Source organism: Sciurus vulgaris (genome assembly GCF_902686455.1).
Source record: "Sciurus vulgaris genome assembly, chromosome: 8".
Lineage (NCBI taxonomy): Eukaryota > Metazoa > Chordata > Mammalia > Rodentia > Sciuridae > Sciurus > Sciurus vulgaris.
In genome coordinates this window covers 138,587,331-138,604,912 of record NC_136468.1, presented here as the reverse complement: position 1 = coordinate 138,604,912, position 17,582 = coordinate 138,587,331, and the positions used below count along the sequence as shown (strand labels likewise).

The window sequence follows — 17,582 nt, the reverse complement described above, 5'->3', positions numbered from 1 at the left end:
AAAATGGAGGCAGAGGGCAGTGAGGGGCCCTGCCTGCAGCTGGGACTCCAGACGAGGTCAGTGTGACATCACCACCCTACACCACACCCTACTGACCTAGTGTTTTCCAGAGCTGGAAGGGACAGAAGAAAGTCCTGCTTTAGGGTCAGGCCTGCTACAACCCAGAAGTCAGGGACCCATGAGCTCCTCAGTGCAAAGGAACAGTTTTCAGAAATCCTGTGCTCATTGCTGTCAGCTGCCATGCCTGTCCCACACCTGAGCCGTGTTGGGTCATCCCTCCCCATAGGCGGCTTTCCAGGAGTCTCAGTGGCACCTGAAGCACGATTCTGTGTCACAGCAATAAGATCACAAGGTGCAGTAGGAAGCCTGACATAATCAGGAAACCAAGCAGGGCAGGCCACAATCCAGCTAGCTCAGAGAACGTCCTGGCCCGGGGCTGGTGGCTGACCACAGAACACTGGGGCTTTAATGGGGGCTGGGCTCAGACCTAGGGCCCTGTGCATGCTAGGCAAGGGCTCTACCACTGAGCTGCACTGCTGGCTCCATTGGGGCCTCCCTGTACAATCCATTCAGTCCTGGCCTGGATGTTTCAGATGAAGGTTTCAGCACATCCCTGGCCCTAACAGCCTCTGGAGCAGCCAGATCCAGATGCACAGACTACCTCACAAGCAGTCAGTTCACTGTGAACAGCTTCGTGTCCCGCTTGCTTCCCAGGCAGTTCTAACTTGGGGGACTCAGATGATGCTCAGAAGGCCCACACCCCTTTGTGCCATCTGTGAAGCAGTGAAATTCAGATTTCTCCATCTTGAAATCAAGGTTCATGTGCACCGCTAGCCATATACTTCTGAGATACAAAGACAAACAAAAAATATTCTCCAAGAGGAGAACTACATTAAGCCGGTTTGTAATGGAAGAGGAATTATAACACGTGTCCACAGAGACTGGTCATAAAGCAACTCGAGGGTGCTCAGTGCCCAGGGAAAGCAGGCTGGCTCAGGCAGGCCATTCAAGACGTCAGCTTAGATGAATGTGAGGGAAGAAACACTCATCACTGGACGCCGAGCGGGCAGTCTTCCATCTACATAGCCATTAATGACCAATGATCTTTCACATCCATTTTATGTTTTTTGCAAAGAGTTATGTTCCCTGCTCTGCTAAACAGACCAGGAAAATGAGGCCTGCAATGAATCACAGCCGCCAAGCCGGCCTTGTACATCCTGACCTGCCCAGAGCAGTCGGCAGCAACAGGACTGTTCTGTAAGGCGAGAACAGTCAGGGACGACGGCTGGTCTCCAGACATGCCTGGAGGCCCCGGGGCTCCACACATTATTTTCTGCCCCTTGTTCACAGCAACTACAACCACTTTCAACCACAGAATAAGCAACTCCTTTCCGGAAAACTGCAGAGTCTTGAAAGCAAGGTGCTGGCCATCTCAGAGTCAATGGGGGAAATCTACTTGCAATATTTTCACTTGTTCCTGGCATGACTTGGAAAGTACTTAAGGAGGATTTAGATATTTCAGAGTAGGACCATGGATCACTGAGTGGTCACTCTGGAGGTAGGATCAAGCCAGAGGGGTCAGGAAGCACCTCGTTTTTATCATCACTTCCGGTTGTTTGGCAAGTTCCTGGGCTAAAACTATGCTGGTGAAGGGCAGGAATGTGGCTCAGTGGTGCAGGGCCTGCCTGGCACAGAAGCCCCAGGGTGGATCCCCAGCACTTATTCCAGACAGACAAAACCACACTGACCAAACACGTATGAGGGGGCTGGGGTCCTCAGTGGCAGGGCGCTTGCCTAGCTTGTGTGAGGCACTGGGTTCCATCCTCAGCACCACATAGAAATAAATCAATTAAATAAAGGTATTGTGTCCATCTACAACTAAAAATATTTCAAAAGAAAAGAAAGAGTATGAAGAGTTTACCAAGAAAACAACGAGGTCTCAGTAAGAACAGCAGGCAGCGTGACATTTGAACTTGCCCTATTCCGTGCACCCTCTCTCCACATGATACAGCTGACACCCAGAGGCTTGAAGCCACACGTTGAAACTGTGAGACTCGGGTCCAGCAGTTAGTGGAGGAAGCAGATCAAGTTACAGCTCCCCCAAAAGCCCCATCCTCAGAAAACTGACCCTATCTGACCCGTCTGGCTACTCCCTGGAAAAGACACAATCCCAGGGCTTATCTTTATTTGGCCTCAGCGGACCCAGGAAGAAAAGCCCTGTGCCAGCTGGCCATGGTGGTGCACACCTGTTTCAAAAGGAGAACTCAAAAGGGCTGCGTGCAGCTCGGGGTAGAGTTGCTGCCTATGTGCTGAAGGCCCGAGTTCCATCCCCAGTACAGGAAGAAAAAGGAAAAAAAGAACAAAAGAAAGAAAAGCCTAGCAGTTCTCAAACAAGGCAGGTGCCCGAGACAATCATACCAGCTGGAGAAAACGAGGTTTCTTTTGGGGTGATAAAAATATTTTAAATAGGGCTGTGCCCATCTGTGAGTGGATTACAAACCACTGGACTCCACACTTCAAAAGGCTGATCTTGATCTGTGAAGTCTCAAAAAAGAATGTGCTATGGAAGCCGGGAATGGTGGCCCATGCCTGTATTTCCCAGTGACTTTGGGGCTGAGGCAGGAGGATCTTAAGTTTGAGGCCAGCCTCAGCAATTTAGCAAGATCATGTCTCAACGTGAAAAGGGCTGGGCTGTAGCTCAGTGATAAAGCACCCCCAGGTTCAATCCCTGGTACCAAAAACTAAAAAGGAAAGAATAAGAAAGAAGAGGGGGAAAAAGAATGTGCTGTGGTTTGTGAGTGTCCCCAAGGCTTCATGTGTGGAAATTTCATCCCTGTCGGGAGGTATTAAGAGGGCAGAAACATAATTCAACTACAGTATACAGAGGGGGAGCCTCTGGGAGAGGCCCTCAAACTTGGACCAGAACTGCAAGCCGCTTTTCTGTATAAGCCAACCAGCATTGGGTGCTTCATCATAACAACAGAAAACAGACTGAGACACAGTGTTATTTAAAACGGAGAACTGTACACACGTATGCTTGGATACGCACAAGATATTTCTAAATGGGAACTTAGAACATTGGTTCCTTCCTGGGTGGGGACCTAGGTGGTGGGGCTGGGGAGAGTAGAGAGGCATGGCAGAGCCAGGAGATCTCTGTGCTGCCATGTGCCTTTCTCAATCCTTTGAATTCTATACCCTGGATTGGATCAACAATTCAAAAATTAGTATAAAAAAATTTAAATGAAATCTTAGACGAATACTAGTCTGATCATGTTTGGAAGCTCTTGCATTCTGTGGAGGCTGGAAACCCCGGGCCCACTCTCATGGCCTCACACCTCTGGCCTCCACCTCTATAGCACACCTTCCCTCCTGCCAGTGCCCTCTCACTGCCTCCCTGTCTACCACCCCCAGCCTCGCTCCTTCCAGGAAATTCTCGCTGGCCCCCAAGTCCAGGCTGCAGGGTCCTCCTGAGCTCCCTAGTGCTTAAACCACCCCATCAGAGCCTCGGCCTATTCTGTGAGCCCCTGACCGCTCCCACCTCTCTCCCTCCAGGCTTTGAGCCCTTCAGAGGGGCCACATCTGGCTGATTCCCCACGGCCCCTCCTCCACACAGCCAACAACCAGCGCAGCAGAGCATCTGTGGGCCTAACACCCAGCGGAGGAAGCTGGGTTGGTTCTTTCACTTTGTCAAGCAGTCCTTTCATGAGTCTCCTGATGCTTATAAAGGCCTGTGTATTTCCAGGCCACAGGCCTCCAAGAGATGAGTGGTTAGTGCTTGAGGCCAGAGCAGAGATGGAGAAACCTTCCACCAGTTTAGCAAGATTTCCTTCTGCTTCTGAGAGCAGCAGTTAGCCCCAGGAAGGAGGAAGGGGGCCCGTTACCTGCGGGAGGTGGACGGGACCCGGTGGTGGTCGGTGCCGGACTCCTTTACGAGGTTTCCTTTGCAGCATATGACCCTCAATTTATCCTGATATGAGGAGGCCAGGTAGATTGCTCCGGAGGAAATCGCAGGGCCCAGGTAGCGTGGGTTCGGAATTTCCAGATAGGCTCGGGCGGGGGTCCTGCAGAGTTCCAGATGAGAGTTGACAGTCACCATAGGGTGCTCTATTGCTCTATTGCTGCCCCACCCGACACCCTGCCCCTGCACACGGAGTTCTCGAAGCACAGAGCAAGGCTTACCCCAGCGAGGAGCGTGCCTGGATCTCAATGACTTCGAGTGAGTTGAAGTGGGTCACAAACAGATAGGGTTCTCTGTAGGCTGCATGGCCGCCGTGGAGGACGAGCGAGGCAAAGGGTTCAAAGAGGGGAAAATCAGAGCCCGGCCGGCTGTGAGGCCCCTTCGATCTAGCCTTCCCGCAGGGGAGTCTGGCCTCCCAGGCTTCCGCACGCCATCGAGACCCCTGCGCCCCGTGTTGGTTGTTACAGCAGAACGTGAGAAACAAAGTGCACGTTCTGGGAAGTCTGTTAAATATGTCATGGTGAGCCTGGAATTCTGTTCAGCCATTAACACACCCAGGGAGCTTTCCCTGTACCGATCAGGAAGAATCCCTAAAGTATGCTGCTCAGTGCATAAAGCCAAGTTTAGCAAAATGTGTAAAATGTGTTATCTTACTGATTTAAAAAAAGGTAGGGGGGCTGGAGGTGGAGTTCAGTGGCTGAGTGCTTGCCTGGCATGCATAAGGCCCTGAGTTTTTAATCCCTAGCACCACACACACACAAATAAAATTTTATAAAGGTGGGGATAAGAATCTATATTATTATGAGGTTATTTGCAAAAAGCACTGAAAATATAAGAAATTCCATTTTTTTCCTTCAGTAGAGTAGAGAGAATACAGGAAATGGGAAGAGACTTTCCACTGTATACCTATTCAAACTAACTGTACACATCTTCAAACAATTAAATAGGAAAGACTGCACTTGGCTGATCAGGTATTTCTGGTGCTGACAGTCTCCCCTATGTTAAGTCGTCTGTAGCATCACTGACACTGGAGAGGGCGTGACAGGCACTGCTGATGGCCACTGTTATCCCTGCTGCAAACCAGGCTGGTGTCGGACTCCCGTCAGACCTTGCAGCTCCCCATGCAGTTTCCTTGCCTTGAATATGCACTGGCCCCGGGGCCCCTTTAACCAGAACACGGAGGCGGCAGCGAGACGAGGCCCCCCTGGAGAGGAACCCAGGCCTCCAGCCGCCAGCCCCACTGAGCTGTTTTCAGCTTTCTAGCTGCCCCAGCACCCCTGCTGACAACACACGGAGCTCAAGTGCCAGCCAGACCACAGACTCAGGAGCAACGACAAGGTGCTGCTTTCAGTCACCGCGTTTGGGAATGGCTTATTATGCAGCAATAGATAGACAAAATGGCTTCATAGGGGATTTTAGCCAAATGGTGTTCCAGAAAATACACACCAGATGTGTGTGGACAGGTGTGCACGTATGCGGGTGTTTACTCTTTGACTCAGAAGCTCTACTTTTGGGGACCCATGATCAATGGACACTATTTGATAAGTGTACAAATATTTGTTCAAGGACATCCATCACAGTGTTGTTTATGCTTATATATAGTATGACTTAACCACTCTGCCTATTTAGAACTGGTTATACTGGCAGGTGTTTGGCTATACCATGCGACACTACAGTGCTTGGAAATGACTTAAATAAATCCACAGGAATGGTCTTTCTATCATGAGAACTTAACAAATATTTTGCCAGGCTGGACTGTGGCCTGGTGGAGCTGGCTTAGGCAATTTCAGTAAGCCTCAGAATCTTCTGCCACGCACGCTCATTAGGTGACTATTATTCATGGCACTCAGTGTCTAACGACATCCATGAACACAGTCCTTAAGGTGAAAAGAATTCCACCTGCAATTCTTTCCCAGAACACCAACTGCTGGCAATAGAGAAGCCCCCCCAAACCACGCATCACGCACCAAAGGCCAAAGGTAAGCGGCTCCACTTGAGATCATCTGTGCGGCTACGTCTTCCGTAAGAATCCACGAACACCCCAAATTCTGTCAAGAGCATGGGGCATCAGCATCAGAGGTACGGGGGGTGTTAGTGACAAGCACCATGACACAAGGATGAGGGACAGAGCCCAGGGACCAGTGGCCAGACTCAACTGAACTGAGGGAACCTGAAGACCCCTGCTGGGCCATCTCTCCGTTTTATTAAAAATGAGTTTAAAATGAGGATATAGTTCATTAAAATATCTTTAATTTGGGCTGGGGACATAGCTCAGTTGGTAAAGTGCTCGCCTTGCATGCACAAGGTCTTGAGTTCAATCCCCAGCACCACTTTAAAAAAAAAAAACCTTTAATTTATTCAGTTTTATTAAAGAAAGAGGGATCAAGCAAAAGAGAGGAAGGGGTAGGAAAAGAAAGGCTGGAGGGAAAGTGGAAGAGAGACAGGCAGGGAGTGCAGAAATCAAGGAGGAAGTGGGAGAGAGACCCGAAGAGAGCCAGGGCCTTTTAAATGGTTTTTAAAAAAATATCGAGGTGGGGGGCACAGGAGAAGAGAAAGGACAGGGAAAGAGCGAGCGAGGGACTGAGAAGAAGGGGCAGCCTGCTCTGCAGAGGATGTGAGGGGTGCCCTGGGGGAGTGAGGCTGCTGGACCAACGTTGCCCACTCTCAGCAGGACCTGCTGCCCCGTCCCGGCTGCCCCGTGCCCACACCCACAGGAGCAGCGGCCGGGACGCACCGTGGAAGCACAGCAGGTACTCCTCTCGCTGCCCTGCCCCGTTCACCTGCACGATGGAGACAGGGAAGCTGTTGGAAGAGGAAGCGAACACAGCGGGCGCCAGGGAGTGGTCGTTCTTGTCCAGGAATTCTGTAAAGGCAGGTGGGAAGAGGGCTTCAGGAGGGCCCCGACTCTCACCAGGGGGCAGGTTGGGGGACGCGGCCCTACCCTCGAGCGTGTACTGCTTCATGTCGATTTCGTAGAATTTGTTGGTTCCAATGAGGATGCTGTAATTGGTGAAGTGGATGCAGCTGCAGGGCTCCGAGGTCTCTATCTCCTGAGGCAGAGGGCAGACAAGGGCAGGGATCAGGATAGCCCGACCCACTGCGGTTGCTTCTGCCTCCAGCACTAACCAAGCCCTGCCAACAGTCACCGCCAGAACCTTCCATGCCTTTCAGGACGGTCAGGGGTCCGTTTGCTACATTTCCCCTGATGTTCTACACAACCCCAGGCTTTTGTTGGAAAAGAAAGTCAAACTGCAGACAAAAAAGGGTCATTTCAATGAAAAGGTAGAATTTTAACAATATGTTCTTATGGGAGTGAAAAATACTGGAAAACTACACAGCTATTAACAGGGGTGGTTGGGAAGTGACTTTAGTTTCCTTCCGTCTGCTGGCTTCTAAGTTTCTAACAGGAACCTCTGTTACGTACATACTTCCTATCTTCGTGATTACTGCATTCCTACCTTAGTTGTCTGCTTCCTAGTTATTTTTGTTTTTAGACCGATTCTGACAACAAAAAAAATCAGGCATTCTAAATGGTGGCCAGGAATCATAAACCAGCAATGATCTGTCTTCCTGCCAGCATTATCACCACCACCGAGCACTGGCCACCTACTAGGGATGAGGAACCTCGGAAACAGTGATACAGTGAAAGGGTAGGGAAACTGAACTTCAGGTGTGGTCTTGACGTCATAACTTAGGTTGTCTCCCAGCTCCAGCTGTCCTACCCGAAAACTAAAGAACTGTCCTGCAAGGTGCAGGATGGCCAGCTCAGTCCCTGATGCCAGTCAGGGCTTCAAACCCACAAACTAAACTATCAACCGCAGCTACTAGCAGCTCTGGGCTCTTCCAGGAGGGAAGGGTCTCACTCTCTAGGGAGGTGATCCTAGGCTAAATGGTGGCAGAATGGAAGGGACCAGAGACACTCTGCTCCCCAACCCAGGACACTCCCCACAGGCTCCTCGGGCAGGGCCATGACTCACCTTCCGAATGCAGTACTTGCTGAGGTTTTCATTGTAGCGGAGGATGACAACTTTGTTGGGCATGGCTGCACAGATGCAGAGCCCGTTCTCAATCTGCAAAGCCAAAGGGGAAAGAAAGAAAGAAAGAAAAAGAGTGTCACTAATGCTAATCCCGGCTCTGCAGCAAAACTAGGTAAGGGTCTCTCAACCTCAGACCTTCTGACAATTTGGACCAGCTTGTTCTTTGTGGTAGTGGAGGGCTGTCCTGCCTCTTGCAGGATGATGGGCAGCATCGGGGTCTGGACCCACTAGATGCCCACAGCACCCTCCAGTTGTGACAATCAACACTGTCTTCAGACATTACCAAATGTCTGCTGGTTGAAAACTACTACTGTAGCTGGGATCCAGAGAAGGCCTCGGGGATCCAACTGACGCACACATGTTGTGCACATATGTGCCTTTGGCTAGGGACAGATTCTTCTGACAGTCTTTCCCTGAGAGAAGGGGGACAAGACAGGACAAGGGAAGGGAGAGGAAAGGTAGTAGAAACTGCTACAAGAATTTCAAGACAATCCCAGTATAAATGAAAAAGCTCTTAGCTGAGGTCTGCATCTACAGAATTCTCCACCAAAACTCCCTTTTTCTAGAACAGTTGACAACCAGATCTTTGCCATTACTCAAATTGTCCTGAAATGAAGATTAGCCATTGGGCAGGGAAAGGAAAGAATAGAGGAGGAACAGGTAGGAAAATCGAAATTGTTAGTAATATTCTGTTTCTTGGTTTGGATAGTGGGCTCAGGGATGTTTATTACATCATTTGGCTTTATCACATGTTCATGTCTCATACTTTTTTTTTAGTATTTCAAACCATATAATAAACATAATTTATAATTTTAAAAAATGAAATTTTGGAAACTAATAAGCACATTTTTAAGTAACATCATGCACAGGAGAGATTTTTAAACATGCAGAACAATAATAAAAAGTTACAATATCAAAATTTACAGACTGCAACTAAACTAGGAGTTACAGGGAAATACACAGCCCTAAAATGGTTATATTAGAAAAATACCCTGAAAAGTTAATAAGTTTAAAAGAAATTAGAAAAAAGAATAATAAAAGAAAGTCAGGGAAAACTAAAGGAAAAAAACCTCAAAGACAAAGGCAAAAATTAATGATCAATAAAGAAAGGCCATGCTAGAGGCACTCAGTGGAGCGCAAAGCCTCTCCCATGTACAGGTTAACACAGTGAAATACAAGACCCAGCAGAAGTAATAGCAGGGGTGGAAAAGTTCCCCTCCCCGGCTGGTTCTGCAGCCCTAGAGCAGAAGTCTCAGAGGACATAGTCATGCACAGAGGGTGTGCTCAGTACATGTCCTCTGAGTGGCCATCTCAGTCAGAGAGCTGTTTCTGGAGCGAGGGGAAGTGGTTTCCAACAGCAGGGCTCCAGCAGTGCTACACGCTTGATCCAGACTTCATCGAGTCCAGTATGGAGGTCGGATCTACCCACAAAGGTTCTTAACTTTTTAATGAAACAAACACATTTATTTATTTATTTTTTTGTGAGGCTGGGGATTGAACCCCATCCTTATACATGTCAGGCAAGTGCTCTACCACTGAGTCACAGCCCCAGATCATGAAAAAACTAATTTAAAGGAAGAGGCAAACAAATGTAATTACGTGCCAAATTTCAATATACTAGAAATTACAAGACAATTGACTTGAGTTCTGGGGAACTGATTTCATGGCACACAATTGTGTCCACAGGATCCAAATCTGCTCATTCAACTGACAGACTAAAAATATTCAGCAAGAAAAAAACCTGCCACTGGTACCAAAAATCATTATTTGCTAAACAATACAGAATAACTATTTAGATAGCATTTACATTGTATTAGGTATTATAAAAACTAGAGATGATTTCGCGAACGTGGGAGAATGTACGCAGGTCATATGTGCAAACAGTCCATTCTACACAATAGAAAGGACTTAAGCGTCCTTGGATTTTGGTATGTTGGGAGGGGTCCTGGAGCCAATCCTCCACACATACTGAGGAATGAGTGTCTAAATGTCATAAATTAGAATCTGTAAATTTGTAGTAACAAAATATCTTTCCATCCAGTTCAGACATGGAGTTCTATGTTAGGATTTTTTTTTTTTTCCTTAAAAACAAAAAGGCTCATCCACATACACTTTTTAAAATTATGGATCATCCTTTTAGTTTTGCTCATTTTATTCTTGTGTTTCTTTCAGATTAAAACCTGTGCAGATTTCATGGCTAACCAGATTATTTCACAGGCCCAAAGGAAGTAACAGAAATTCAACTGAGTCTGAGGGACTCATGACTTTCGAGGTCCGGCCAATGAGCTCTGTGGGAGGCGGCTGTGCCAACCTCAGGGACATCCCACCAGGGGAGGTGAGGAGAGCTAACCTTGCCAGCAGCAAACAAGTGGCAGCCCTTCACAGCCTCGAAGACGCTGGGCGAGACGTCTGGCTGGGCAGGAAGGTGCGACTGGGCCAGGGACTGCTTCACCTTCTTCACGTCCACCAGACACAGGGCCCGCTCTTCTCCTGAGGGAAAGAGGCACCTCTGTCAGCGTGAAGGCAGCAGTGAAGGCGGGGAGGGAGGCCCAGTCTAGCCCCAGAGAGCAGCAGCAGATGTCCACACACCCACACATCTGAACACCCCTCATCTGAACTGCTGGGGACCGTGAGTGCCTCCGATTTCAGAATATTTACATCAGCGTACTGAGATACCTGGACATGGGACCCAAGTCTAGACACAAAACTCATCTATGTTTCGTAGATACTTTATACACATGGCCAGAAGATGATTCTATACCACACTTCAAGTGCTTCTGCAATCTGACTGTGACCTGTCACGTGAGGGCAGGTGGAACTGTCCACCTGTGGCACCTTGTTGGCACTCAAAAGGTTCAGATGTTTGAATTAGGGATGCTCAACCTATAAACACATTTTAGGCCTGTCTTAGATCTCAGATGAAAACATTTGGCCTTTTAGTCCAGAATCTAAGGGGAAAATTCTGCAGACATAAGGTTGAAGGAAGAATGAGCTTTCAAACATGTTCTCTGGTAAAGTAAAGGAAGACTGTCAGGCAGCAGCAGGAGATATCCAGTAAAACAGCAGGCTGGGGCAATTCAAGTATGTCAACATCACGAAAGACAAACAGAAGATGGGAACTGTTCCAGATAGACGGGACGGGTTAAATGCAATGTGTTTAAGCTAGGGTTGGTTTTTAGGTAGGTATGTTTTCTTTTTTTTTTTTTTCGGGGGTGGGGGGGAATACTATAAAAAACATTATTGGAGCCACAGGTAAAATCTGACTGTGGGCAATGTATCAGACAAATGCAAGGGTTAAATTTTCTGAAGGCAAAAAAAAAATCATACCATGTGAAACTATTTCATATGCTACGTACCAGTGTATGCTTGTCAAAAGCCAGAGAAAGTGGAACACCAGGGGTAAAACCAAGGGACACTATGGGCTTTGGTGATGACAGGGTGCCAGTGCAGGTTCCTCAACAGTGACCCATGTGCCAGGCAGCGTGGTCCTGATGATGGGGGAGGCTGAGGCGGGCTGCGTGCCAAATCTCTGTACCTTCCCCCAGTTTTGCTGTGAACCTAAAACTACTCAATAATACATCAGGAAGGAAAGCAGCAATGGAGGAAGGCGACAGGCAAAGAGGGAAGGAAGGAACAGAGCTCCAAGTTCCAGAAAGGCCAGTCCCTGGCCGTGTTACTTCAGTCCCTGGTCCCGGTCACACCTAAAAGAAGACCTAACTATGGATGTTTTGAACGCCGAGCCAATAACTTACTGTTTTTCCTTAAAACAAGCAAACAACAACAACAAAACAGAAAAACATTGCCAACAAAGAAATAAAAAACAAATTGCACTATGGTCATGTGAAAAATGCCCTTGCTCTTAGGGCACATGCATATGGAGGAAGAGAGAAAACTACAAAACATTAGTAAGTGGAAGCCAGGTGCAGAGGGGCACCCCTGTAATCCCAGCAACTCGGGAGGCTGAGGCAAGAGGATTACAAGTTCGAGGCCAGCCTCAGCAACTTTGCAAGACTCTCAGAAACTTTGAAAGATACTGCCTCAAAATAAAATAAAAATAAAAATAAAAAAGGACTTAGGAGGTAGCTTAGTGCTAAAACTTTCCTGGGTTCAGTCCCCAGTACCACAAAAAAAGTTAACACATGGTAAATCTAGATGAAAGGTCTATGAGCGTTCACAGACATAAGAAAGATCAGGAAGTAATCACATAGAGATCATGAGTAGCAGGAAGCCGGCCCAGGTCCACAGTGCTACTGATGCAATCGGAACAAGGAGCTTGACTTTGATGAGTCTTTGAAGCTTGGCACTTGCCACAGTTTAGACATGCTTTGGGGAGCCCCCAAGAGTCCATGTGATTGGAGTCTTGGTCCTGAGGGTAGCACTGTTGGAAAGTGCTGTGGAACCTTTAAAGAGGTGAGACCCTGGAGGAGGTTGTTAGGTCACAGGGGACATACCCTCAGAAGGTAGTTCTTAGGAGACCCCTTGAGTTCTGCAGAAGGTTGTTATAAAAGAGGTAAACCTGGGCCCACCCAGCTCTCCTGTGTGGAAAGGTAGTCTGTTTGCTCCTACAAGCCCTCCCACTATGCTCTCTAACCATGAGGAGATGCAGAAAAGGGGTGGCCTCACCCAGTCAGTGCTATGCTGTTTGTACTTTGAACTTCCAGAACTATGAGCTAGGTAAACCTCTTTTCTTCATTAGTAGCCTATCTCAGGAGATTCATTACAGTAATGAAAAGCTGACTAATATAAGCATTCTTCAATAGGCATAATGATGAAATGTTCTTTGAGGTGTCAACTGTGCTCAACTGGACACTAAAAGGGAACCAAATGTGGGCAAAGAGGGTCCACCAGCTTGGCATCTCTTGGGAGGAAAGAGCCAATGCTGCTTCAACCTTCTACCAGGAGGGCCTGCCTTTGTGCCTCACAAGCCTAAAATCTGGCTCTCAAGTTGTTTCCCTTCAAAGTAAAGGGCTATGTCCTTGATCTCACACCTGCTATCATGAGTAGCTTCTCCAGGTCCTTGATGATGTAAATTTGGAAGACTGCTCCAATACCTGGGACGTGGGTTAAGGAGTTTTTCAAGACATTCAGTGCATACAGCCCTTCCTCGGTGCCCACCAACACCACCTGTGAAGATCAAAGGCAGAAAGTAAGCAGTCATGTCGCCATGACAGTCTCAAAGCAGAAGAGCCTCAGAGCCTACTCGGTCCTCTCTTTCTCAACAGCATGTGGCAGTAGCCAGACACCGGCCGACAGTGCCCAAAAATATGTCACCTGGTCACTGAAGGGCAGTGTGCAGTTCATGTCCAGCCGGTCATCACCTTCCAGTTTCAGCAGGGAGTTTCCAAGTAATTTCTTTTCATATGTGAAAGAAAAGAAAAAGAGAAGTTTAAAGTCAAGCTCAGAAAACACTTCTTCCCCTAGTCCCCACCCCTTTCTGTTGTTGGTTTTTGCTGCTCGGAAAGCACCCAGGGCCTCGCACAGGTTAGGAAGCACTCCACCACAGAGCCACCCCAGCCTCTTGCCACATATTTCTATCTGAGCTCCAAAGGCAAGATGTAGATATTACTGGTGTCCCTGGGGTGGTTGTTAATTAGCGTCAGAGTTATAACTTGGCTTGGACACAGAAGTGAGTGCTGTAGACACAGAGCTACTGTGGAATAGAAAATAAGCTGAAGCTACACAGATTTCACTTGTAAAAGGTTAACAAGCCACATGGAAGGCTCCTTACCTCCCCTACACCCAAGGCTGCAGCAAAAGTGCAAGGACAGTGGGGTCAGCAGCAAGCCAACCAGCCCCTGAATCTCTTTACCTGAACCCATGCTGGCAGAAGCTCGTAGGAAACACAGTCACGGGCCTATTATACACATATCAACATGGATCTCAGTGATAGGCTCACATGTGTAACAGAAGAGTTCACAAAAATAGGCCTGCCCAGCAAGCACAGCTCTTTCCAGGAGGCTCATGGTTAAGAATTTTCCAACTGCAAACCCTTGAAGTGTTTATCAGGAGCTAAATGTCTGAAAAGAGCTGTTGGGTCTTGAGTGGAGCAAACGCCAATGAGCAATGAGCATTGTTTGCACCGTGGAACATTCTAGGGGGAGTGATGCCAATCAAGGCACACCCACGTTTCTAACATCTCAAGGATAAGGAGGATTTCAGATCTGCCCATACTGCAAATACTGCGGGTGCAGCTGGGGAGGTTAGTAAGAGCCTTCCTGAAGTAGACATGGCTGTCGGCAGCTTGTCGTGCTGATTCGTGGCCAGAGTGCTTATAACTCAAGCCTTTAAGCCAAAGGAACTCGTCAGAGTAAAAGCAGCAGAGATTTCCCACACGGCCACGGCGTCTGTACCGCCGACACCCCAAGAGCGGGCTGGCCGCTGCCTCCCCTTCCACAGGCTGCAACCAGAGGGCTCACGATGCTCCATTCCTGCCTTGGAGCGGCACCTCGCTGCCAGAGAACTCCTGGTCATGACAGCCTAGTGCTGTCACTACAGGACAGCCCAGGGGACCCAGACTAAGAACAGTTGCCCAAGGCCAGCCCACTCTACAAGAGAAAACTCTGCACCCACGTTTGTACTCACAGCATCGGCTTCTGCCTTCTCCCTAGAAACTCTCCCACCTGCGACAACTGATTCTAAGGCGGTGACCCAGCGCTGTTTGTCAGGAAAGCTGGGGGCTAACAGGTAGAGGGTCCTCCCGGGCCAGCAGGTGGTGTGCGGGTGAGACTCCATCTTCAGAATGTATGGGACATCTAGGAGATTGCACAGAGCACAGGACTGGGTGTGGATTTCCCCCATTCCTGCTGCCAGGGGTGGCCCTGGGACACGAGTCCCCATCACCACAAAGACAGGCCAGCCGAGGAAGGTGGGCTTCCTTGGCAGAGCCACCCCTCGGTGCTCCCCTCCTGCCCCTGTGATCTGCCAAGCCCACTCCGCCTCCAAGGCAGGGCTCCCGAGGCTGCCTCACCTGCTTTGGCTGTACTCGCGAGTTCGGAAGCACCAACGGCACCGTGAATAGACACGTCCCCGTCGGGAAGGCACAGCTCAAATTCTTCCACCGGCCTCTGTCCAGCTTGGTGCAAAGAGGAAGGGGCAGAAAGAAAAACAAAAGAACAGGCACGAGAACAAGGGGAGAGAGAGAAGAGAGCGAGAGGGGACAGAGACAGGGTACGCGTGTGGAGAGAGGCGCACGAGAACAGAGAAGGGGGAGGTGTGCAGAGGAGGCAGAGAGGGAAGATAAAAAAAATAAAGTGTGTCAGATGAGGGGCACAGTCAAATTTCTGATGACGATGCGGATTTATGGGTTAGTTGACTGAGGCGGAAGTTCTCTGAAGGTGCATTAGCAGGTGGAATCTTCAGGGCAGCACCCTGCGGACTCTTCAGGGGGAAGACCTATAGATGTGAGTATCGCACCAATAACCTTTAGAGAAGTCATTTGGCTTTTAATTTTCAAAAATGGGAGAGCGTAGAAGGCTCGCGAGGCAGTCCAAACAAAGCCTTCACGCCATTGCTGGGAGACCTGGGCTAGCCCGTGCAGTGCAGTTCCCCCTGAATTACTAATGTACCTTCTCTGGCTTCGTTGTCATAAATGAGGACTTTGGATCCCTCCAGGACAATGTACTTCCTGTCCCAGCCTTGCTGGCCTCGTTTGTTATTCCTGAGAAAAGAAGGTGGAAAAGGGAAATGCTCGAACTCAGAAGAATCAGTCTGGAGGAGCCAGAGGAGGGGACCCCAGAAAGGATGCTTCCCTAGAAGACATCAGAATGGGAGTGACTGTGGCCTCCACGCTGACACCAAAGGACCGCAAGCACCCAGTGACAGTACCTGGGCACCTTCATCCACCCCTCCAGGTGCAGGCTGCTGCTGGGGTCCTTGGTCTGGAGACCCGGGGAGTTCATTTTGTCACGGCAGAAGGCCTCGGTGAAGTGTGTGGCGTATTCGGCGGGCAGGCCGCAGGTAGCTGGCAAACACGTGGAGCACTTGGGGTGACACATCACCTGACATTCTGCGGGAGAGCAGTGAACAGCCTGAGAACACGCTCGCCGGGCTCAGAGCCCAGGGAGTCTCTCCACCCAGCCAGGTCGTCTGTGAGCCTTCCCCAGTGCCAGGCCTCTGCAGAGGCGGAAAACGAGAGTCACATGCTCTCAACCCAGTTTTCCTGGCTTCCATCCAGGCTGCCCACAAACAGGTGTGCAGAGGATGCATCCCCATGGTTCAGTGGGAGCTAGGACCTGGCAAAACAGGACCGGACACTGACAGAGGTCATGAGCAGGAGTCATGAGCTGAAGACACATATGAAAGCATTGCTTTAATGGAGAAAAATAGTGTCCTCCCACTGAAATGAAAAGCTGAGAACAGAATGCAGCATATGATGAGGAATTTAGGAAAACGTCACCTCCATCTGATGGGCTCCTCAGATGGAAAAACAGGCCCCACTGCAGATGCGCGACCACAGCTCTTACCGAGACATTTGGATGCCTGGCGTCCGAAGTGCACAGTATCCAGACACACAGCACACTTTGTGGCTCGCATGTTCAGTCCTACGTTAAATCGGTGAGGAATATTGTGGTGCATGCGCTCCTTAAGACGCCGGCTAAATTCTGATGGAAAAAAAAATTTTTAAATCATCAGAGTACTGCAAATGAAAGTGAGGAGTCAACCCACAAAATGAGGAAAAAATATTTGCAAATCATATCTGATTGTGGACTTGTGTCTAGAATACACAAAGAACTCTCACAACTCAATAATAAAAAGACAGCTCAATTAAAAAGTGGGTCAAGGATCTGAATAGATATCTCCCCAAAGTGGATAAATAAATGGCCAATAAGCACATGAAAAGATACTCAACATCATAGCCATTAGGGAAATGCAAATCGAAGCCACAATGAGATGCTACTTCACAACCACTAAGGACATCTAGGATCCAAAAATGGAAAACGAGAGCTGGTGAGGATGTGGAAAAATTGGAGCCCTTGTACGTGGCCAGTGGGAGCATGAAATGGTGCAGCCACGATGGACCCGAGTCAGGCAGGCCCTCAGCAAGTGCAGGAGAGAGTTACAGTCTGACCCAGCAACTCCTCTCCTAGTGCACACCCAGGAGAACTGGAAACACATCCGCACCAGCATAATCCATGCCAGAACAAAAGTACAGATGACCCAGGGCCCATCAATGATTAAGGGACGACTGAGATGCAGTCCCCCTGTCAAGGACTACCATACACAAAGTCTAAAAGGAAACTGGCATACGAACACCTGCTACGATGTGGGTGAACTTCAAAAACGTCACACTCCATGAAAGAAGTCAGACACAAAAGGCCGCCTATGGTATGGTTCCACTGATAGGAAAACCCAGAGGGGCAAATCCAGAGATGGCAGGCAGATTAGTGATTGTCAAGAATTGGGCAGGATGGGAATGGGAAGCCTCTGAGTTCAGTGGTTGTTTTTCTTTGGGTATAGGAAGTGCGGGTAAAACACCTTCAAAAATGAAGTATGATGAAACTTACACATCCCTATGAATTTACTGAAAAACACTAAATTGTACACTTTTAAGTGTGGATTATAATTTATGTGAATTATTTTTCAATAAA

At 48.7% G+C, this 17,582-nt stretch overlaps 1 protein-coding gene across 11 annotated transcripts in view; it reads right to left on the bottom strand.

The window, feature by feature from the left end:
• Positions 1-17,582, bottom strand: part of CIT (citron rho-interacting serine/threonine kinase) — a 156,460-nt gene that overhangs the window by 4,015 nt on the left and 134,863 nt on the right. For 7 of the 11 annotated variants that reach the window (XM_079151227.1, XM_079151230.1, XM_079151231.1 and 4 more), the window contains 15 exons: positions 16,458-16,595; positions 15,820-16,000; positions 15,561-15,652; positions 14,963-15,067; positions 14,578-14,747; positions 13,805-13,849; positions 13,267-13,347; positions 12,984-13,119; positions 10,346-10,485; positions 7,936-8,028; positions 6,900-7,008; positions 6,693-6,821; positions 5,926-6,006; positions 4,180-4,258; positions 3,882-4,061 (listed from right to left, as the gene is read on the bottom strand). In XM_079151227.1, coding sequence (XP_079007353.1) covers positions 3,882-4,061; positions 4,180-4,258; positions 5,926-6,006; positions 6,693-6,821; positions 6,900-7,008; positions 7,936-8,028; positions 10,346-10,485; positions 12,984-13,119; positions 13,267-13,347; positions 13,805-13,849; positions 14,578-14,747; positions 14,963-15,067; positions 15,561-15,652; positions 15,820-16,000; positions 16,458-16,595 — 1,759 coding nt within the window. The remainder of the gene's footprint in view (positions 1-3,881; positions 4,062-4,179; positions 4,259-5,925; positions 6,007-6,692; positions 6,822-6,899; positions 7,009-7,935; positions 8,029-10,345; positions 10,486-12,983; positions 13,120-13,266; positions 13,348-13,804; positions 13,850-14,577; positions 14,748-14,962; positions 15,068-15,560; positions 15,653-15,819; positions 16,001-16,457; positions 16,596-17,582) is intronic. The other 4 variants (XM_079151232.1, XM_079151236.1, XM_079151237.1 and 1 more) reach the window with 1 other exon arrangement.